Genomic DNA, 22,575 nt, shown 5'->3' with positions numbered 1-22,575 from the left:
CAGTCATCCTCCACACCTCAGGAATCCGTCCCCTTCCCCACCCCCCAACACTGCCAGTGCCCTGGCCCAGGCCACCAGCATTTCTTGCTATGGCCCCCTGCCTGTTCTCCTTGCCCTCTCTTGGAAATCAGTAGAGACCTGGAATGGATGAGCAAATGTCAGGCATGGTAAGAAAAACTCATGGGCTTTGCTGTCCAGACCTGAATTTGAATCTCAATTCTATCACTCAGCCTTGGGTACTTTTCCTCGCTTGTCTGAGTCTCAGTTTCCTCACCCATAAAATGGGAATGATAATGGCTTCTTGTGAGGTGGTTGTGAAATGAAGAAGAAAATGACTCCAAAGTGCCTGGCCATCACTAGTGTTCTGATCATCACACTTTCCTCTCCACTGACCAAGTTCCCTAGGACTGCCTGACCATGCTGGGCAGACCTGGGATCTGACCCCAGACTCACAGATGGCACAGCCGGCCTCATCTGCTCCACTCTCGCAGTCCTTCTCTCCATCGCAGCGCCACGAGGCGGGCACACACTTGTGGCTGGTGGGTCCACAGCTCAGCTTCTCTGCAGGACACACTTGCTTGGCTGTGAAGACAGACACGTGTATGGCTTAGCCAATGGGAATACGGGGCATGGCGCCAACAAGTCCTACTGCCTGTCCCTAGTCACCTTGCCAAGGCCCTGGGAATCTATCAGAGACTTCCTGTTCCATGCTCAGTTTCTTCATCTGAGAAGAAGCCCCTGCCTGCTCCGAATCCTACATCTGACTCCACTGCTGCCTTGCCTAACACCCTTTCATGGCCTCCTGGTCCCTGGTACTCAAGCTGCTCCTTGATCTGGCCTCACTGGCTCCACCTCCCACCCCTCCAAACCTCCCCGTTAAGCTCCAGCAACATAGAGCTGCCATGCCTTGCGTGCAACTCTGCCATTTCCTAGCTGTGTGTCCTTGGGCAAGACATACCCCAGTTGGGCCTTGGTTTGCCTTCCAGATCAGTGACTCCATGATCTGAACTTCTTACTCTGAAGTGCTCACTAAGCCCCCAACAGCTGCCTGGGTACAACACACTTCCTCCGAGCCCCTCCCCTGGTAATGGTGCTGAGCCTGCTGCTGAGAGCAGCTGCCACGTGGCAGGGCCCAGCGGGACCTCACAGCTATAATTACTGCAGCTGCAATCAGAGGCTGACTCAGTCAGGAGCCCGAAGCCCCAGGGTTGATTCTCAATTTAGAAGAATGAGAACTCTGATCAGGGCTGGGGATGGCTCTCACCCTGAGTGGCCCACGTGACAGATCCAGCTAAGCCAGACACATCTCTGACCTTGGTGGCTGGCTCCTGACTGCCTTTCAGGGTGTACAGGAGGCTTGAACTCAGTGATCTCTAGGATGTGCCGGGCACAGTCTTAGTCTTCACAATAACCCAGCAGGGTGTGGATTACGTTATGGCCTCCAGCATGGAGGTCAAGGGCATGGGCTCTGGAGCCTGGCTGCCTCGGTTCACGTCCTAGCTTGGTCACTCATTGGCTGCTATCTACCATGGCCAACAGTCCTTATCTCTGTGCCAATAAAGTGGGGGCTAATACTACTCCCTATCTCATAGGATTGCTATGATGAGTAAGTTAATGTCTGGAAAGCACTTAGGAGAACACCCAGTTCAGTGAGCACTAATGATACCTATTGTTCTCCACATGTAACAGATGAGGACTGGCTTATTCTCTGAGTGTGTATCTACTGAGCACTGCTGTGCATCAGACACGGTGGGAAGAACAGAGTGAGGACTCGGAGTCAGCTGTGTCTGATACCAGAGACTAGGCACAGTCCATTGCACCCAGAGGCAGTGGGCTACTGTTGCCTGACCCTCAGTTCTTCTTTGATCTCAGACCAGTTTGCTTTCCTCTTACTTCCACAGCTGTGATGAGAGGTCTCAAGGGATGGAGAAAAGGGCACAGACAAGATGGGGTGGGGGACAGATGTCTGAATCCAGGTCTCTAAACACTACTGTGCCATAGGAGACGAGTTCCTTAGACCCAAGTGTGGACCCCATAGTTATCCCCAAGAATACATTTCATGAAACAGAAGGCAGCCCATTGGAATATGGGATTCACAGGATTCCTTTTTACAAAGATGTTCCTTTATAAATGACTGTCCGGTGGAGCCCTGGAAAGTACTAACACTCAAAGGCCTTTTATAAAGGCCACCTCGGGGCTGCAATAGAGGGTGGTAAAGAGCCCAAGACTCGGGAGGTGGGGCCCTTCCAGGGTACCTCTGTCACCAACACACTATGGGAGCTCAGTAAGCACTTCCTCTTCTGGGCTCCCCAGAACACGAGGGAGCTTAAGCCAACTAGCGTTTCCCAGCGTCCTGACTAAGGGGTGGGATATGGGGCTATTAGAAATGCAGGCTCCTGGGCCCCAGCTCATACTAGACTGAATCCAGACTTCAGGGGCAGAGCCCAGGAATCTGCATTTTAGTAACTCCCCCTACCCGCCAGTGGTTCCCATTTGAAAACCCCCAGGTTATCATCCTGCAAGTCCAAAGCTTATCGGATATTTCATCTCTTTTAAATTCACTCCCAAAAAAGTGATATCAGTGTCCTGTCGGTTGGTAAGCCCCTGAGAGAACAATGGGATGGAGGGACAAGGCAACCATATATCCCTGAGCCAGGCCGGGAAACAACCTCACAGGGGAGTTGAAAGGAAGCCATACTTACTGAGCACCTACAGTCTATCAGGCTGCTCCATGCTGAGGATTTGATATTTTCCGATTTCCCACTTACCCTCACCCTGCCAGGTAAACAGGCCCTGCAGGCTGTAAATGCAAACTCCGGGGGTACCATTCATCAAGATCATGTCAGCAGCACCCCTGGAGTGGAGCAGGGCAGTGGTCCTTCATCCATTTTGCAGATGAGGACAACTGAGGTTCAGAGAGACCAAGTAATGTCCTAAAGATGCACAGCAGTGAGAGGCAGAGTCCAGGCTCCTCTGATTAGAGCCCTGCCCTTTCCATCAATCCCCACAAGCTTCTACGATATATGTGGAGAAGTGATCCAGAGCCAGGCCCAAATTCTCCACTCAAAAGCCCAGGTGACTGAAGTGTCTCTTGACTGTCTGTACCACCTCCTAGGGTCCGGTTCTGCAGACCCTAGTGCAGCAGGCAGCCGCTTGAACCTTTAATGAATATTTATACAGTTAATTGCATAACCTTTCAGCAAGGACAATGATTAAACAATCCATCTGCTTCCTTTCTTTATAATTAATAAGACATTTGCTGTGTCCCTAAATAGACAGCTCTAATTACAGGCTCTCGAGGATTCAGAAATGCCTGACACCAGCCCTCCTGCCCTCAAAAAGCCACGGCAGTCTTGGAATGCCAGGACACGAGAGTCCTTGGAGGGTCACATCGAGGAATAGCCACTGGAGTGACAGGAGACCGAGGCCCAGAGAGGGGAAGGGATGCTGGGTGTTCCAACTGCCTAGCTCTCCTGGAGCCTCAGTGTCTCTGTTGTGATGCAGCTCTCCCCCAAAGCCAGGATGCAAGCCTTGCTCTCCGGGCTCACAGGCTTAGCCCGGGGAAGTTGGTCTGGGTCCGTGTTGACATGCAGTATCTCCTTATGAGGTGGGTACTATCATTACCTTCATTTTACCCACGAGGAGAGCAAAGCCCAGAGATAGTAAGTCATCTGCTCAAAGTCTTGCAGTGAGGAGCAGAGCTGGACTTCCATCCCAGGTCTCGACTCCAAACGCACTGCTTGACTTATTGTACTTAACCATAGCACATGAGAAGAGCAGGGCCCATCAGTTCTCCTCCCTCCCCCTGCCCACCCTCTGTCAGTCTCCCTGGCATCTCTGAGATTTACAGGGGTCACTGGAGGAAGGAGGCTCACTGGGCCTCTGCTCAGGCAGGGTCTGCAAGGTGGCAGATGGCAGTGTGATGTCTGCTTTCAGGATGGCTGAAGCCAAAGGCCCCAGGTAGCACGATGCAGGAGACAACATGGGTTTTGGAGTGGGACAGACCTGGGTACAAATCTCATTTACTAACAGGAAGGCCCTTCAGCAAGTCACTTAGCCTCTCTGCACCCTGCTTCTCCTCATCTGAAAATGGGTTACATAATCTTCTAGGTTTGGTGGGTGGTTTAAATGGGGAAACACATGGAAATCCTACACTCAGAGCCTGGAACAAACTCGGAGCTCAGGAAATAATTGCCCTTGTTTTATTTCATGAAAGACAAATGCAAAGGCCTGGGAGGGCCCTGGTCTCACCCACTGGGGATTTACATTATCATAGTTCACATGGACCACCATGAGGCAGCCCCACCCTGGAACACTTTCTCTCTCTCTCTCTCTCTCTCTCTCTCTCTCTCTCTCTCCTTTCTCTCTCTCTCTCTCAGATACATGCCCAAGGGATGCCTTGGGCCTGCTGTCCAGGTATCCTCAGGCTCTGAGAAGCAGGATGAAAGACCCACCATCTCCATCAGGATTCCTGCCCAGATGGCAAGGACCTGACACTGCATCCTGGAGTGGCTGCAGGCATTGAGAAATTCCCAGAGAATCCTGCCCTAGAAATTCAAACCCATGGGTACTTTCTCTAATTCATAAGTTCACCAATTAATAAAAAGGGAAATATCTGTTGAATACAAGAATGAAAGTGCTTGACGGCTCCTTATTGAGCGAGCACATCTGCAGTGTCAGGTCATGTGAGGATTAGGGGCAGACAACCTCTTAATGGGGACTGCCAGCTCCAAGGAGACCAGAGCTCAGGCAGTGGGAACTCAGATGCTGCCCCAGGAAGCACATCCACCATGCAGAAGGGGGCAGTTACACCAAGCTCCTTCACACAGGGTCAGGCAAAGTACTTGTACCTGGGTCAGCCCCTAACCTGGTGGGTGATCTCAGAAAATCTCTGGGCTTTCATCCACCTCCTGACCTATTATAGGAAGGTGCACTTGGTATATCGGTGAGGTTCTTTTCCCGGTGGAAAGGTTCTAAGACACAGGAATAAAATCCCATTTTCAATAAGCAGCACCCAGAATTGTAACTCATTTACCTTGAACAAATCTCCCTACCCTAACCCCCACTCCCAACAGATGCCTAAAGGTGGGTCAGAAGCTGTCCCCAATCAAGTGAGCTATAACCTCCCTGGCAGTCTGATTATGTCAGTAATTTTGTACCCAAAGCGGTACATTGTTCTGCATGGAAATTTGTTGTTTTATATTGTAGACCTGTAATTCTTAGGAATTACTCACTTAAAACTTAAATCTGTCCAAACAAGAGTCTAGTTGGCATCCCAGGTATGATAAAGTTTGAAACACAAAATCATAAATTATAATATAATAAATAATTATAAAAAATAATATAATTTTATTCAATAATGTAATCAAATAAAAACCACTGCAATTTGCCATCGGCCGGCGTTCTCGTCGGCGGTCGGCGATCACAGGAGGACACCGCAGGATCGCAGGGAGCAGGTAAGGGACTTCTCTAGGACTCTGCAGTGTAATCCCGAGTGTGGCTCGGGGTTACTGTTTCTGGCAGTGAAAATTCACCCCGAGCCACACTCGGGGATACCGCTTCTGGCAGTAAAAATTCACCCTGAGACACACTCGGGGTTACCGCCAGGGTAGATAATTAGAGCAGAACTGTTGCTTGCATTAGGCAAATGTCCGGGGCTTTCCTACGTGACTCCAGGCTATCGCTGATAGGCACAGAATCCAGAGCCAGAAGGAAACAGAGCTGGAAGGAACCCTAGCAAGCTAGGGGCAGATAACACAAGAATAAGCACCCAAATCCCTTTCCTTGTTCATGCAACACCCCCCTTACTTATACTGATCGATGATTTTTAATTGGTGTATGTCCAAGGGAGGGCCTGGAGTAAAAATACAATAATAAAGGTAACACTGCCAATTACTCCAGCACTGACAGTTTGTGTGCATTTTTTTCATTTGATCCTCATATCCCTTGTAAGGCAGGTACCATGACCCCATTTTACAGATGAATAAACTGAGACTCAGGGAGATTGGGCAACTTGCCTGAGGTCTCGCAGGTTAAAGGACCTGAACCCAAATACATCAAACACCAAACCCACTACACTTTATTACTGCCTATAATCTTTCTTTGAAGGTGGGGAGGGGGCTCTATCCCGGGAGCTGGCACAGTCCCCAGAAACCTGGTAGACTGTGAAGGTTGCTATGGCAATGCCAATTAAATGGGCAGCGGGTTGGCTGCCGGGTTCCCATTCGGTCAGGAAGCTGTGAGCAAGCCTGCTACCAAGTCCTGCTGCCCTCAATTCTGCTGAACCCTCGAGGTCCCACCCTGGGCAACCTCCTTCAGACAGCCCTCCCCACCCACAGGCTTTGCCTACCTCTGGCTCGGGTCCAGCTGGGTACAGGCAAGGGAGGAAGAGGGCCTCAGAATCCTAAGAGTTCAGGAATCTTAGAACCATGGTCTTTGGAATTCTGGAATGTTAGAAACCAGGGCCCGGACAGGGGCAGGAAAGTGTGCAGGACCTCCCAGCAAATCACTGGGAGAGCCCAGACAGCTGGGCCTCCCGACTCCCTGGATGCAGCATTGGCTGCTGCTCCCACAGGGCACTTTGTCAAGCCTCAGCGAGCCTGTGGAGCCTGCCTGTTGTCATGGAAGGCAGACTAGCCAGGAACAACCTGTGTGTCTTAGAAGCAAGGCCCTCAACTTCTCTAGGCCTCCAGTTATTTGGATGTCAAATAACAGTGCCTCAGAGCTGGGCAAAAAGTGGGCCTGGGAGGCAGGAGGGGTGAGGCCAGAGGGCCCCTGCGCAGCCCCAAGGATGGGAAGGCAGCAAGTGCTGGAGAGGCAAAAGGGAGAAAGACAGGGAAAAATAGGGCTGGGAGCAGAGATTGAGAGAGGGAGGGGAAGGGTGACAGGCAGGTGGGGAAGGGAGGTAGCCCAAGACAGCAGGGGTGGGCAGGACCCTGGTGGGGCGGAGGCAGGAAGATGAAAAGAGACACCAATACAAAGAGAGGCGCGGGGAGAAGGGGAGCACAGCTCGCAGGCAGCAGGACAGACCCCGATAATACCCGTGATGAGGCTCTGCTCCCCTCCTTTTCTGCCCCCAGTGTCCAGGGTAACTGCTAGAGTGGCTCCCGGATGGCCGAGCTGACTGACTGCGATGGTGGAAAAGCCCCCACAGCCACAGCTCTCTTATCCTAAAAGCACACACCGGGCTGCACACAACTCTGCCCCTTGTTAGCTGGGTAGCCTCGGGCAACTGGCCAAACCTGTCCCAGCCTCAGTGTCCTTCTTTTTAAATGGGGACCCACCCCCCTCTCAAGGTTGCCGTGAGGATGAGAGTCACAGTGGGTGTGGCTGGGCTTTGCTCCTTTGGAAGCTAGCTGTGCCCTGCACAGGCAAATCAGGATAGTTCTGGGTTTGGCTACTTGGTGGGATGAGGAAAGGATGGGGCCTGTGGCATGGCAGGGAAAGCAGGGCCAGCAAGCAGTACAAGGAAACAAGGGACAAGGGGTGGGGGGGGACGACACGGGACTCTGTCGCAGGCAGGGGTTGCTCTTGCACTCTTGCATGAGCTAGCGCTCGCGCTCTCTCTCTCTCTCTCTCTCTCTCTCTCTCTCTCTCTCTCTCTCTCTCTCTCTCCCTCCTCCCCCCCTTCTCTTTCTCTCACGCAGAGACTGGTAGCTCTGTTGCTAGGAGACAAGGAAACCCAGTTATCACCAGCCGCAGCCCTAGATGGGACTAGATGGGACTAGATGGGACTCTGGCCTCCATTGTCCCTGCCTCTGCCTCTGGGGTGACCATGACCCCTATTGAGGACCTAGGACTGTGACTCGCAGGTCCTCACCAGGCCCACCATCTCCCACGTGCTCCCCCCGCCCCCCACCCTGCTGCCTTTTGTCTCAGGCTCACTGTGCTAAAGCTCTGCCCCTAAGACCACTGGGTCCTTACCCACCCCCTTCTCATCTCCTTTTTAATTTAACAAATGTCACAGAATGACCTGCAGGGTGTAAGTTTGCTTTGAGGATTAGGGCCTAGAAAAGAAATCACAGAAAGACAAAGCCCTGAGTGCCAGAGGTGGGCCTGGGGCTTGGCTACAGCCTTCCGGGCTCTGTTTTTCTGCCTTACCCCTGGCTGCCTCTGCTGCCACCCAATCTGCCATGGAGGCTGGGGCTCCTGGGCTCAGCCAGTCCAGGGCAGAGGAAAGAGCTGAGGCCTCAAAGTCCTGGCTGGGTAGCCTTGGGCAAGTCACACAACCTCTCTGAGCCTCAGGTGTCCCCCTTTGCAAAATTCAGAAAGTGACAGTATCTGCACCTCAGGAGGCTGCTATGGGGATAAGATGAATTAATGTAGACAAAGAGCTTAGCACAGTGCCTGGCACACAGTACATGCTTCATAAGCACCAGCTGCCATTAGTACTGGTAGAATTATGATTAGAGTCCTCAAAAAAAGAAAAACAAATAGTGAGGGAGGCTGAGGGGAGGCCTGGGGGATTTGCTGTGGTTACTTTTGAGCCAAGGGCTCAAAGGGGCTGTTTCTAGCTCCTGGTACTACAGGAGCAGGGCCCAACATGCAAGAGAGCTGTGAAGAAAACCCAGAAACAAGAAACCAGCGATGAGATTCACCTGGCTGTTTGCCAGGAGCTCCTGAGGGTGCAGCACAAAGTGATTGTGGGGTTGTGTTCGACAGATCACCTCACTTGAGCCTCCCAACCTCCCAATAAGGAAGATCTGATGAGGAAACTAAGGCCCAGAGCAAGCCCCCCCTCCCTGCCCCCAGCCAGAGGGGCAGGACTCACTGCAGGTGGCCTCGAACTCATCAGAGCCGTCAGAACACTCCTCCTCGCCATCACACTTCCACCGCTCGGGGATGCACTGGCCGTTGTCACAGGTGAAGTCGTTGTCCATACAGGTCTTCTTGGCTGTGGGGTAAAAAGAAGAGTGTGAGGGACCTGGTGGGCACACAAGGCTGTTCTAGGATAGTCAGGTGACCATGGGGTGACCAGAACATGCTGGACCTCCCATAGACCCACAAGGCCATAGGCTGTGCCACCGACCAGGAGGAGAGGACAGGAGAAAAAAGCTTATTCATCCATAGACATTTACAGAGCACCAGGTGGAGATAGGTGACAACTGGTCCTGCCCTCCAAGTCCAGATAGACCAAGAGAATCCACCAAGAGAATGCCAGTTCCCCTGTCACATCTCTCTCTGCCCACAAAGTCCAGTTCCACTGTCATGGCCTCCAGGAAGCCTTCCCTGATCACCTACAGCAGCTGCTTTAGCCCCTTTAGCCAGTGCTCAGTCCCTTTACCTGCCTGTCCTGCCCCCCGCAACCAGACCCAAGTCGAGGCCCCTTCTGTAAGCACCGATGAGCTGGTGATAATAAATCCTAAAACCAAATGATTACTTTGTGGCAAGATTAATGAGGTATCATCTGTTCAGAGGGGTGGAAAGAGAATTTACTGGGCAAGACACCCAAATCAGTCTTCGCCTCCAAGGTGCTTCCAGTCTGGAGGGGTAGGCCTCCACATGGGCAGTTTGAATCCCAGCCCTGCCTCTTTCTATCTGTCCTTGGGGTTGTTACTTAACATCCGAGCCTCTATTTTCTTATCTCTATAATGGGAAGAAGGGAACAAAGGGCTTTGAGGAGGAGTAACAAGAAGTCATAATGTTCTAAAGAACTTGCAGCAGAGCTCCTGTCACATAGCAGATGCTTGGTAGGTAGCAGCTATTGCTGTTTTTATGGTTTGAGTCTTAATTAGAAGCAAAGGAAAAGGGGTGTTCTGTGCCCTCACAGGAGACATATGTAGCAGGCTGAGATCTCACAGCTGCTACCAGAACTGAGACAAAAATGCAGGGACCAACATGGTTTGCTCTTCTCCCTGCCCCTCCATGGGCCTGACGCTCCTCCAGTGTAGGGACTATGTCACATTCAGCACCAGACCCAGCTTGGGGTAGCTCTCAGTGGGGGCACTGAACCCAGTGGAAACAGCAGCCCAGCCTCTGCTCGCACCCCTCCAGAGCCAGGGCTCCCCGTCTCCCTAGAAGCTCCTTCCCAGTGGCCAGCCTTGGATTATGTATATCCCCCCCACAGGCCCTCTGACTGCCTCGTGACGGCACCCTGCCCTCAGCAGCCTGGCAGGGACCTGGGCAGGACAGACACTGGGTCCCCTGAATCCATTCAATTTCTGCCTTTCTTTTCAATGAAATCCTTGCAGTATATCCGCATTCTAAGATGAGTTTTCTTCACACTCTGTCTGTGCAGGGCTAGAAGAAACCAGAGGAATCAGAACCCACCTCTGGATGGAGCCTGAGGCGGAGAGGGAAAGGGGCTGGCCCAGGGAAACAGCAAGGCAGGGATCGGAACCAGCTTTCTGGACTCCCAGTCCAGAGTCCTGAGCAGCCCGTCCCTGAGCCCTGTGCCATGGGGTCATTATAGGTAATAGATACCAATACCGCCTTTTGCTAAATCACGACCCATAATCATCTGAAAGTGAGGATGGTTAGGAGCCACAGCACCTGGGGCATTTCCTAACATGAGCCCCGGAGCGTTCCCTCCACCAGACACTCAGCATCCAGAAAAGAAATGTATATTCCAGTGCTTTCTTTTTCCTGTTCTAACACTCTCCAAGTAGATTCTGTGTGCCAGTCTCTGTGCTAGGTACTTTACGAGGAAACACCACGAAAAAGGGCCCGTGATGTCCCCACTTGACACATGGAAAAAATCCAGGCCCGGGGGTGTTAATTTACATGCTCAAGATCACATCTAGGCGGGGAGCAGGGCCACAATTTGACCTCACAGTCAAAGATGCCCCTGGTAGCTGCTGTTAATCCCATTTTATAGAAGAGAAAATTAAGGCTCAAAGAGGTGAGGATATAGGTAGCAGAAGTGGGATTTTAATTCCATGTGGCAGCTGCCAAAGCTTAGGCTCCCTCCACGAAGGCCCTCAGCCACCTTAGCAATACCAGGCTAAGAATAAGCAACCCAGAGAGGCAAATGCAGTGTGACTAGGCCCCAGGGCTCACAGGACATGGCAATGGGGCAGATCAGCCACAGCCCAGAAATACCTGCGTGCGGTGTTTCCTTTGAATGTGCCGAGTGTGCAGCAGAATAAACCTGGGCCTATGACAACCTGGGCCCTCCTAATGGACTGTCCTGGGGAAACTGAGGCAGCATAGCCACTTTCAGGTTTGGGATTTGATGGGCTGTGTCTGAAGTGTAATTATGTGGAAAGATTTGGAGTCAGAGCTGAGACTGAATCCTGGTAAGCCCACCTCCTCTCTGGGTGACTCTGGGCACGTTCCTTCCCTTTCTGGGCAAGTGGGGATGGTGGCTTTCCCATGCAGCACTGACATAGGGACAAAAGGCAAAAGGCTTTCCCCAGGGGATCAGAGTAAGCATCCCAGTGCTGGGTTGTTCAGTCTAATGAGCCCGACAGCCCCTCATCAAAAGGCTACATCAGTCCTGCCAAGAGATGAGGGCTGGGCAGTCTTTCGAGGCTGTCAGAGCAAGCCATGCCAGCCCCCACTCTCCTGGCCTTGGCAGCCATGGTTCCAGCTCCCAGGGTGATTCCCCAGCTGGGCTCAAGGCCGTGGCTCCCTGTTTCCAGGGATTCATGTCCCTTCATGCTAGTCGCCCCTTGGACAATGCCCACCTCTGTGAATCCCTGTACTCCACAGTCCAGGAGTAGTATATAGTCATGCAGGGTCTGCGACATCATAATCTGGTGCCATGGCAACAGATGAGCTGCCACAAAGGACTTCAGGATTCCAGAGGGCAGTGGGGAGGGGCCCATCCCAGGGAAGAGTGGGGGAGAATGGGAAATCCAGGACAAAGAGAGTGGGAGTTGCTATTTACAATAAGAATGCTGGCCAAGGAAAGCATCAGACAGTCATCCATGGTCAATCAAACTCTGCTCTGCCACTTGTGGGCTGTGTGACCTTTTCCTAGTTATACAACTTCTCTGAGCCTCACTTTCTTCATTTGTATTCAAGGATATTATCCCTGCTTCACCACACAGGGTTGTGGTGAGGAGCAAATGGGCTAACGGTGGTGCCGGGGCATAAAATGAAAAGCATAAACATGCAAGTTTGAGGTGTGTGACGTCAGCAGCCCCAGCTGCGGTGTGTATGACATTGGGTCCATCAGTCACATTGGGCCTGCTTCCTCATCTGGAAACAGAGGTGTGGTGCTCACTGAATCTTAAGCCTCTCTCCATGCCAAGTCTATGATCTTGTGAAATTATTATGATCATTCAGCACCTCCTAGCTTTCCCGCCCCCAGAGGCGTCCTTCCCTGAGACAAGGTGCATCCTTCGCACTATTGTCCCCCACCCACGCTCACCCCGCAGCCCCAGTGCAGACAGGAGTTTCAAAACAAAGATGAGTCAGGGCTGCCAGGTGGAGCTGCTCGGCGTGGCTTCCTCTTGGCAATCACAGTGCTCTGTCATGTCGGGGCCTTGAAGGCCCCTACATAGCTCTTCCATTCTGTAAGTCAGAAAACCAGGGCCCAGAGAGATGTAGCTGCTCAAAGTCACAGCACATGTCCATGGGAGGGCTGCACCTGAACGCAGGGATTCTGACTCCTGGTCCCACAGCGTGGCCAGGAAGCCAGAGGGGGGGCCACCTGACCCAGCCAAGGGGTCAAGGAAGGCTTCCTGGAGGAAGGGACCGTGTTTAAGGACGAAGAGTCAGCCAAGCCATGGGAGTGAGGAGAGTGATGAAGGGCATTCCAGGGTAAGGGCTAACAGGGTCTGGGGCATTGAGCACAACGGCCATGCAGGGCTGGGGACCTGGGAGCTCCACTAGGCCAGGGCCCAACTCACCCTGCCTGGCACAAAGCTACCCCTCAGAGAGGCCCAGCGCGGGGGCCTGGCTTTTCCTGAGTTCACCCAGAGACTCACCCAGCCTCTACGAAGCACGGGGCTGCTGTTTAGCAGCCAACAAAACCCAAGCTCCAAGCTGCTAGGGCTTCCTTCAGGATTTCCTAGCAGAGGGCAGGGCAGAGAGGGGCAGGGCTGAGGGGGGGGGGTGGCACCCACCAGATGTTTGGGATTAGACACTTATTATTTCTCCCCCTGGAGATTCATGATGCCCATTGGCTTACTAAAAGCCCTAAGAAAGCCTACAGCACAGACATAGAACTGACTTTATTTCCTCCAGCACTTCCCAAACTTGTTTAACCAAGGAACGTTTCTTTTGGTTGCCATGTCTGTGGTTCATTGGACCATCGTGTGGTCCAATGAACCACACCCAGGGGAACACCACTGTCATGCAAGCCCCTGATTCTACAGATAAGAAGATGAGGCTCAGAGAGGGGACGGACTGGCCTATGGTCACACAGCAGAGGCTGGTACCCAACCTTCTATCTCTGGGCCGGCTCCACCAAGCCATGACAAATAGGAGAAGGTGTTCACAGAGCACGTGGCCCAGAGTGAAGCGGAGGGAACACCACTGGGGAGACCCCAGTCCTTAGAGCACGGACACGTTCAGAGGACAGCCCGGGATGGGGGAAGGGGTTGATACCAGTCCATGTGGGATAGGGAGATGAGACAGATGTCAGGAATGCAGATTCTGTCTGCCCTCAGATTTCTGCAGACAGGTCGTGGGCCCCAGAAAATATTCTATGAGGGCAGAGGCCGGCAGTCAAGGTCGATTCCAGCTCAACATTATTGTTGAGTCAGTTGGGGCAGGTGAGAATCTGAGACAGCAAAGATGTAATGCCCCACCTTGGAACCCACTGCACAGAAGGGACTAGTTTGCTCCCATTTCCTCTCCCAGGCCTGAACCAGCACTGGGTGGCCTGGCTCTGGGAGGCTTGGTTCCGCCCCCATAGCCTAACTAAACCTAAGGCAGCTGGGCCACTTGTAGCAGAGTCGGGGAGATGAAAGGACTGCTCCCCCCCACCGTTACCCTTCTGCAGAGCTCACCAGGCCCTGGCGTTGCCAAGACAACCAATGCCAGCCCAAAGAAGATCCGGGGTGGGGGCAGGGGGCGTGCCAGCCCGCCCCTGGCCTACTAACCTGGCAGGCAGATTTAAATGACAGTCCAGGAAGCTACTATTAAACTGTCACCCCAGCCAACGGATGACAGACCCAGAGTGTTCTCTGGCTGCAGTAAAAACACAGCAGGAGTGAGAGGGGGAGGAGACAGTGGCCCAGAGCAACCTGCACCCCCTCCTGGGAGGCCGGCTCCCCCACTCCACCCGCTGCCTGCCCACTCACCCACGCCAGAGCCACCCTTTCAGGCTGCAGCGGGCCCTGGTACAGAGTTGTGGCACAGCACAGGGCCTGGAAAATTTACTCTTTGTTTTTAAGCACAGGAACCCTTTTTCCAAGTGAAACTCCAGCATATAAACTAGATTAAAAACGAAGCTACACTACTGGGAGCAGGGTGAGGGGACCCCATCAGCTATTTCCCCATCATCCTCCTAACAGGCCTGGTGAGGCCATGAAACCCAGGCTTCACAGCCCATCACCAGCAGCTCTGGGTTCAAACCCTGACCCTGACCCCTCCCCAGATGTGTGAGGTTCCTAAGAACCCTGGGTTTAAAGATTCCAAGGGTCTAATATAACAATTTAGAATAGCTGCCTTGGGTTGAAGGTTCTCATCTTCCAAAAACCCAAGGTTCTAAAACTTCACCACTTTGATCTGCTCGCCCTCAGCCCCAGTGATGGGACTCCAGGACAGTTACTGCATGAGCCAGACATGTCAATGAGCTGTGGATGGCCCCCCCTCCCCGTTCCATCCTTGCAAGGGACTGTGTCTCTAAGTCCACACTGACAGTCAGACTCAAGGCTCTTGGCAGTGCCAGAGAGGCAAACAGTTCCCACAGTGTCCTGACACCCACGGAGCGTGGTGGGCGGGGCTCAGCTCTTGGTTTTGTGCTGCCCAGCAGGCTCCGGGGCTCAGGCCACCACCATCCATCAGCAGGTGACATCTGAGTTGGCTTCCTCCCCACCCCCTCATCCCACCTAGGGAGAAAGAGGAAACGAAGCAGCAGCAGGTGCTGGAGGGAGGGGTGGGCATGCATGCATGCATGCGAGGGCTGGAGGAGAAGACAAAAGAATGAATGAAGGGGTGAGTGGGAGCGGACCATTCTGGTGAGGGCATCTTTGCTTTTATATTGGGCAATGTCCTCAGCCTGGGTGTCCACCTGGTCCCACAATAGTGCTTCCCCATCATATCCTCCATCTCAGTGCCCCCCCTCACACAGCCTCACACAGGGTCTGACGCCAAGCAGTTGCTCAAAGATCTATGGCTCCACACCTCTGACATACTATGTGACCTCTTCCCATTCTGGAACTCAGTTTCTTCATGAGAAGAAATTTTTTTTAAAGGCTTTTAAAAATTTTTTTTAAGATTTTATTGGGGAATTGGGGAAGGGGAACAGCCAAGTTGTTGTCCTTCAATCTTAGTTGTGGAGGGCGCAGCTAGCTCAGCTCCAAGTCTAGTGGCCATCCGGCCGCCCGTCGGCAGCTCGTGGCCACTCAGCTCAAGGTGCTGTGTTCAATCTTAGTTGTGGGGGGGCGGAGCCCACTATCCCATGCGGCAGTTGAGCCGGAAACCTTGTTGCTGAGAGCTCACACTCTAACCACTGAGTCATCTGGCCACCTGTCGGCAGCTCAGGGCAGCTCAGCTCGGGCGCAGCTCACTGGCCCATGTGGGAATTGAACTGGTGACCCTGTTGCTCAGAGCTCGTGCTCTTAACCAACTGAGCCACTCGGCTGGCCCATCATGAAAGGACATTTGTAAGGAGCCCCTCTAGCTGACGTTCTGGGTCTGTGACTCTGACATGGATGGCTGTTGTTCATGGTGCTGCCCCAGGCCCCTCCAGAAGGGTCACCTGGGGCTTCCCACAGCCAAGTCTGTCCTCCAGACCCCAGCACATCCCAGCTGCTTTCAGACACTGCCTGACCCTGGCTTCACTATCACCAAGGGAGGTCCAAGCCCTCGCTGGGACATGTGGGGACAGGGGCTCCCTGTCGCCACAGGGAAGATAAGCGTCTCTGAGGGACAGACGACAAAGGGGTCTTCCAGTCGCAGTGACTTGTGGATGCAGAAGGTATTGAGCCAGTGACAGCTATGAGGGGATGGGGGAAAATAGGTGTGTGTGGGGGAGGTGAATGAGATCAGCTGGCACCTGCGAAAGGACCAAGCACCACGCAGGAGGGTGCTGCTTAGTGAAGCAGGCAGTACACAGAGAAGACACCCACTGCCCTGCCCATTTTTTAGGTTAGGATTCCGTCCTGGATTTGAGCCACCCGATTGACACTGGGATTTTAGGTCCCAAGGAAACAGCTAGAGGGAAACTCATGGTATCATCCAAGTGAAAGCCTCCAGAGGGCAGGAGGCGTGGCTGGGAAACCCTCTATGGCCTCCAGCCAGAGTCCTGCCTGGCTCCCAGCCACACACTGCCCCTCCACTCGGGTGGGAGCACTTGCTGGCTCCAGTGGGGACTCAGCTTCCTCTGACCAGGGGACCTTCCTATCTAACCCCAGGTAGGCCACCTGGGCTGGAGGGGTGGGAGATGGAGGTCCATGGCTCTACCTCCCTTGGGCAGACTTGGAAGCCTGAAGGACCCCCACTTTCCAGGCCCTGTCCTCCTGCCACCCCCCCCCCCCCCGGAAAGAGAAGCAGCTCTTCTGCTTCCTCTTTTGCAGCTGAAGAAAAGGCTCCAGGTCTCATTCCAGCCTGGCTCTGTCACCAGCACGCCGGGTGACACCGGGCAGGCTCCTCTGGGTCCTGCTACTTTCCACTGCCACTGACTTCAAGTGGGAAACGCAGGGCTCCCTGGGCAGAACTCTGCCACCAGGGGTGAAAAGGCCAGGTCAGAGGGGCCTGACAACCCACGCAGGGTAGACACTGCTTCAGCCAACAGCCTGTGTTGGGTTTGCTAAGAGAAGAAGAGACAGGTGATCAGTCATTCTTGTCCCATAGCCAGGTGGCATGAGGGGGAGAAGGATGGAGAGATGACCCCCACCTCTCTGAAGGACAGGCATCCCTCTTCCCACCCCACAGGCAGTCAGGACACTGGCCCCTGCAGTAATGTCCATGCAGTACCCTCTGCATGTGGGTTCCCAGCTGAACCCTGCTGGGAAGCAACCCTGGCTAAGCGGAAAATGCAAATGCTTCCACTAATTAACCCGGTAGGAGAAGTGTTTCCAGGAGGAGCCCCACTGGACCATCCTGGTGATAAACGGGCAGTGACACCTTGTTATTGGAAAATCCCTCTCCCAAGGTTGGGTGGGTCTCTCAGGGGCACCCTCTCTGCTGGCCCTAGGCTTCTTGCCCAGGAGGCTGGTACAAGCTCTCTGCGACCCTCAGCTCCTCGCTGGCCATCCAGGAAGCCTTAGCCTAGCAGGGGGCCTGAAGATTAGGGTGTCACTCTGTGAAGTTGCTGAGGCCTGTGCCAGGGAGAGAGGTTAAGGCTATTTCACTGGGAATTGGATTAGCATTGGGCTGTCCCCTCCCTGGCCTGGGGCTGTGGCTCTACTATGTGATGTTGTGTAAGTCCTCTAGGCCTTCTAGGTGCCTTGCTCTCTTCCTCCGTGACATGACTGGAAGGGACAAGACGATCTCTAAGTTTATTTTCCTTTTGAGGTATGCTGTTACCCACCACGCGGCCCAGAGTGAGGATGACAGAGGGAGGGAACCACACTCGGTCCCCAGACCCTCCCAGTTTACTCCTGTGACTCCAGGTGGGGGCTGTAAACCCAGAACTAGTAGCCACTGTCCTGCTGAAGGCTTCTCCATTATCAGAAAGCCATCTTTCTTTGTCCCATCTCCCTTAGAATGTGACCAAGTGTCTTAGCAGGTACTCAGGAACACATCAAGCTGCCCTGCTACCTGCTCTGGCCCATCACTGGCTACCACCGCCTCCCACATGCACTCCACGGTCACAGACAAAATGTGGGCTTTCCCACTAGGTGCCATTACTTATGCAGCTCCACCAGGCAGGAGAGACTTCTTCCATCTCCACCTGGCAAAACTCTCCCCGCTCCTCCAGGCCAGCTCAAGCACCAGCTATTGATGGGGCCTGACAACGTCTTCCACCTCCAACAAGGCCAAAAGGAACGGAGCCCTCACCCCAGGCCTGCTGGGACCCAGAGCACCAAGAGCAGAACATTAGCAAGCTTAGTTCTCCACAGGGCACTTATTTTGTCACCAGTCTTGGCAGGCCAGACCTGGGCAGTACCCGCAGCAAGCCCGTCCAGGCTACATCCACTCTGGCTGTCAGGACTGGGGTGACAATCTACAGCCCTGCTGGACAGCACCCATCTCTCTGTTGACAGCCTGAGGAGGCCCCAGGAGCCCTCTACCAGACCTGAGTGGGCACATAAGTCATCTCAACAGTTCAGCGAGCCAGGGACACATGGCTCAACTACCACTGTGGAACTGGCCTCAGGAGCACTTTCCCCTCACACTGCAGCTGGGCCCTTGGCTGCGGGAAAGCCCTTCATAGAGGGAGTTCCACAAACCCAGGCCAGAGTTGGGGTGGCATGGAGGAATGGTCTGGGCACGACTCCAGGCTGCCCCTGACCGCTGAGGTGACCTTGGACAAGTCCTTTACTCTCTTCATGCCTCGGTCTCCTCATCCAGATATGGGAGGAGAAAGGTGTCAGGTATTCCATATGTACCGTTTATAGTACATATGTACCTGCCTTGGGCGCCTCCCCAGGTCGAGAGCAGAAGGGACAAACATGTAGGTAGGGTCGAGTGCTTTGAGCCTGGGTGGTTGGCACCTGTGTCTCGGAGGGGCAGCAGGTGTGCTGCTGGGTGATGAGGAGAGCAGAGTATGTTCGTGGCTCAGGGTAGATGCTCCGCAGAGAGAGGGGAAGGGTACTGACAGCAGGAGCCTCAGAGGTGGGGAACCTCAGGGCTGTTTGGGGGACAAGGAGGCTGTGTGGTTGGAAACTCAGCAAGGCCCAGCAGAATTCTGCAGAACTGGGATCCTGAGTGGATGCAGTGCTGGGTGACAGGTTCGCAACCCTAGCCCCCATCCCCTTGGCCTGGCTATTCACGGCAGCCCTGAGAGGTAGGCAAGAGGTGGGAAGCATCCCCCTCTTTGAGAGACAAAGAGGCAAAGCCTTTGAAAGGTAATGGACTGCCCCAAGGTCACAGAGCTCAAGGCAGGACCAGAAGCCAGGTGGTCTTACTCCTAATGCTCTACCAGGAAAGAAAAAGATGAGCGGTGGGCCTTCCTTCATGATTTATAGCCAAGCTGAGGAGATGAGAACTCAGATATAACAGCCACAACCCAGAAAAAGATAAGATGGTCCTGATTAGAACTGAGGGGTGAGGTTGCTGTGTAGCCTCAGTCATCTCCCCTCACTGGGCCTCAGTGCCCCCAGCCGAAAACAAGGACACTGAACTTGGAGGGGGGGTGTCTCTGAGTCCTCACCAGCGCCTCCCTTTTCTGCAAGTGGGGGCTGCTGCCGAGGCAGGCAGGACTGGGAGCCTTTGAGTTGATCCTTTAAGAAGAGGTGATTTTGGCCAGCAGCAGTGGGAGCTGGGAAGCCCGCCTTGAGAAATCTTATTTGATTCAGAAGAAAAAGGTAGATTCTAAAAGCAAGTGGAGAAGGCAGTTTCTTTTCTGGCCTCGCGGTGCATGTGCAAGGTAATGGGACCCATTCTCCAAAGCCCTTTAACGTCCCAGGGGCTGGTTCCAGCAGGGAAGTGTGAGTGTGCGGGCCACAGCCCTCCCAGGCAGCGAACTCCTGGGAGAGATGGCTCCAGGGTCCCTGGGCTCCCTCATTACACCGATCACATCAGGTTTCTTAGGTCGTGGTCACCTCCAGCCGGGCAGGCAGCCTGAGGCTATGTGACTAGGGGTCCTGGAACCATCGGTATGATGACAGGTGAGTTAACCTCTCAGAGCCTCAGTTTCCTCACCTATAGAATGGGGCTAACTATCAATAATGACACCCTCCGGGGGGTGAGAATTAAAGGAGACTATAGGTGTTGAAATTACATGTATAAACTATACAGCACACAAAGGCAATGAGGCTCTTGTTAATGATCCAGTTGATTTTTTACCATCACCTCCACTGGCTTTCCTGCTGGGACTCGGGGAGAGCAGAGTTACCTTCCTGCTGGTTGGGAGAGGGCTGGGGGCAAGTGGACAAGGGGCTTGGCTCAGATGGGAAAAGCTTCTGTGTCCCCAGTGCAGATGGGGCCCTACTGGGAGGAGGCTCAGAAGGCGCCAACAGGGGCTGCAGGCAGAACACACCTAGACGTCAGGCCCTGGAGGACATCTGGTCCAACCCTTACATTTCATAAATGGAGAAACTGAAGCCAGAGAAGGCCTGAGTTGGCCTAAGGCCACCCTCCCAAGACAGCCTCAGCAAAGCAGTCACACTCCCTCCCAAGACCCAGTCATGGAGCAGAATTGCTGCTCAAGAGGCTCACGGAATCGTAAAATAATAGCCTTAGAATCACAGAACAGAATCCCCAAGTCCAGGAGAGAATCTTAGAATCTCAAAAGTACTTAGACCTAAACGGCCTACTGTTAGGACCGTGGATTCACAGACTCTTTCCAACTTTGAGATCACAGAGAGAATCTTAAACTCACAGAGAACAGAACCCTAGAGGCTTCGAATCACAAATGAATCCAGGCGCTAGGAGTGGCAAGGGCCTGCCCCTTCCCCCCACCAGTGCAGGCATCCTCTGTTCCCACCGCTGACATATGGCCATTCCGCCTTCTTGAATGCTCTAAGCGACAGGGGACTCAGTCAGCTGTGCCGGCTGGAGGCTGGGTGCGTTCCTTCCTCTTGAACAGGGAGGGAAATAAGTTCTCAACAGGAGATCCCCACTTCGTACAAATGGATTTTTCACCCCTCCTTGTTCTTTGGCTCTGGTCGGAAAGATTCCTAGGGAAGTGGAAAGGAGCCAAGAGCTGCCACAAAATGACTTTAACCAGCAGACAGGCTGGTAATAGGTTTCGGTGGGAAAAAGGAAGGAGAGGGGCGATTAATTCCAACTTGCTTTGCGATAAAGGAAATTAAGGCATAATACTGAGGCGGCAGCAGTTCTGCTAACCTGTGTGGAATACCAATTACTTCAGGCTTCTCAAAATTGCTAGAAATAAAGAGAAAACCCCCAAAGAGAATGTGATTGTGGCCCCGGGCTCATCTGGATTAGGCTGTTTGTTTGCCCTGGCACCCTAATGATGGGAATGAAGGAAAATTCCCTGTTTCTTGGGAGACAGCTATGTCAGGGGGTGAATGGGGGTGGGGGCGAGACGAAGGCAGGCCCACGCGTTGCCACTGGACAGCTTGGCAAGCGCTCAGGGCAGAGGGGGTCCCCAGGCGCCCTTCAGGGAGGGCTTGGTGCAGAGGCCCTGGGTCCTCCCTTGCCCAGCACACACCCTTAGTGTGTCCAGGGTGGGAGCCTGGGAAGGCTGAGGTTCTGATGACCCCTGTTCTAATTGGAAAGTCTCAGGTCTCTGCTGCTGGAAGCCAAAAGAATCAAGTAGGAGGCCTACTGTCTGCCAGGTGCCTGGCTAGGTGTTGGCAAGCCCTGCAGTTAAGTAAGACCTTCAGAAGTGGCCATGTCCTACAGGGTTGGGGCTCAGGGCTCTGGCTGAGACCACCCACTCATATGAGGCCAGATATGGAGCAGGCAGTGTGGGCAGAGTTAATGGCCGTGGGCCACAGCTCAGTGACTCCAGCCAGGGGCCCAGCAGGATGGCTTCGGGCCTCCAGGTCAGAGCTGGAGAGCAGACAGACATGGCTGTGGGAAGTGAGCAGAGGGAGGTGCCTGCAGATCCTCCCTTCCCATTGGCATCCCGGCCCAGACCATGGCCACCTCTGCCACTTTTCAGAGCCCCTCGGACAGGTTCCCAACACCCCTAGGGTCTTAGCCAAGATTGGCTCCCCCAACAAGATAGGTCCCACCACAGTTTGGATGAAAGGGAAACCACTTCTGAAACAGCTTGCTCTGTAAGCATGCATGCTACCCTAGGACCATCCTACCTACCTTGGTCTTTTCTTTAAATGGACATGCAAACCCAGCAAAGACGTTTGGAAGATGTTGATCTGATCCACACTGTGGCCCTCCTCCCACCAGAAGCAGGTTAAGGAACCAGGACTTAAATCCTGGCTTTTCCCCTTACTTGCTGTGTGACCTCAGGCAGGTTACTTGACCGCTTGGAGCTTGTGGTTTCCTCATCTAAAGCTGTCATGATCAATTCTGACTTGCCGGAAAGTTAGCTGTGAGAGAACCTATATCAATGCCCATCATAGGCTCTGGCATTTAGAAAACACTCAGTGATGGACGTTTCTCCCAACTTTTCTCAGTCGCTCCCCCACCCCCAGGCTTTGCACACAGTAGGTCCTCAGGAAGTTTTTGTTACAATTGTTAAAGGGCATCAGGCAGCCTGGCCACCATGGTCCTGTGCTGCCTGGTTCTTCCTAACTTGGTTTCTTCATGAATAAAGCAGGAGGGCTGTTCTTTGGAGAAAAAAGTCCTGGTGGAGATGTTGCTGGGCAGCCAGGTGGACAAGCTGTTTCGGAAGTGATGTCCGAGTTAATCCAACAATGATTAGAACCCTGAGCAGGCAGAGCCAAGACTGGTCCACCTAGATGTACAGGTGGTGAGTGG

General features: G+C 53.5%; 1 protein-coding gene across 10 annotated transcripts in view; it reads right to left on the bottom strand.

Moving 5' to 3' along the window:
- LRP8 (LDL receptor related protein 8) overlaps nt 1-22,575 on the bottom strand; it is an 81,321-nt gene that overhangs the window by 33,033 nt on the left and 25,713 nt on the right. For 9 of the 10 annotated variants that reach the window (XM_019666422.1, XM_019666417.1, XM_019666421.1 and 6 more), the window contains exons 3-4: nt 8,771-8,893; nt 454-582 (exon numbers count right to left, since the gene is read on the bottom strand). In XM_019666422.1, the coding sequence (XP_019521967.1) occupies nt 454-582; nt 8,771-8,893 (252 nt within the window). The remainder of the gene's footprint in view (nt 1-453; nt 583-8,770; nt 8,894-22,575) is intronic. The other variant, XM_019666426.1, reaches the window with a different exon arrangement.

Source organism: Hipposideros armiger, unplaced genomic scaffold, assembly GCF_001890085.2.
Source record: "Hipposideros armiger isolate ML-2016 unplaced genomic scaffold, ASM189008v1 scaffold_469, whole genome shotgun sequence".
Lineage (NCBI taxonomy): Eukaryota > Metazoa > Chordata > Mammalia > Chiroptera > Hipposideridae > Hipposideros > Hipposideros armiger.
The sequence above is the reverse complement of the archived record's forward strand: the minus strand, read 5'-3'. Positions and strand labels throughout refer to the sequence as shown.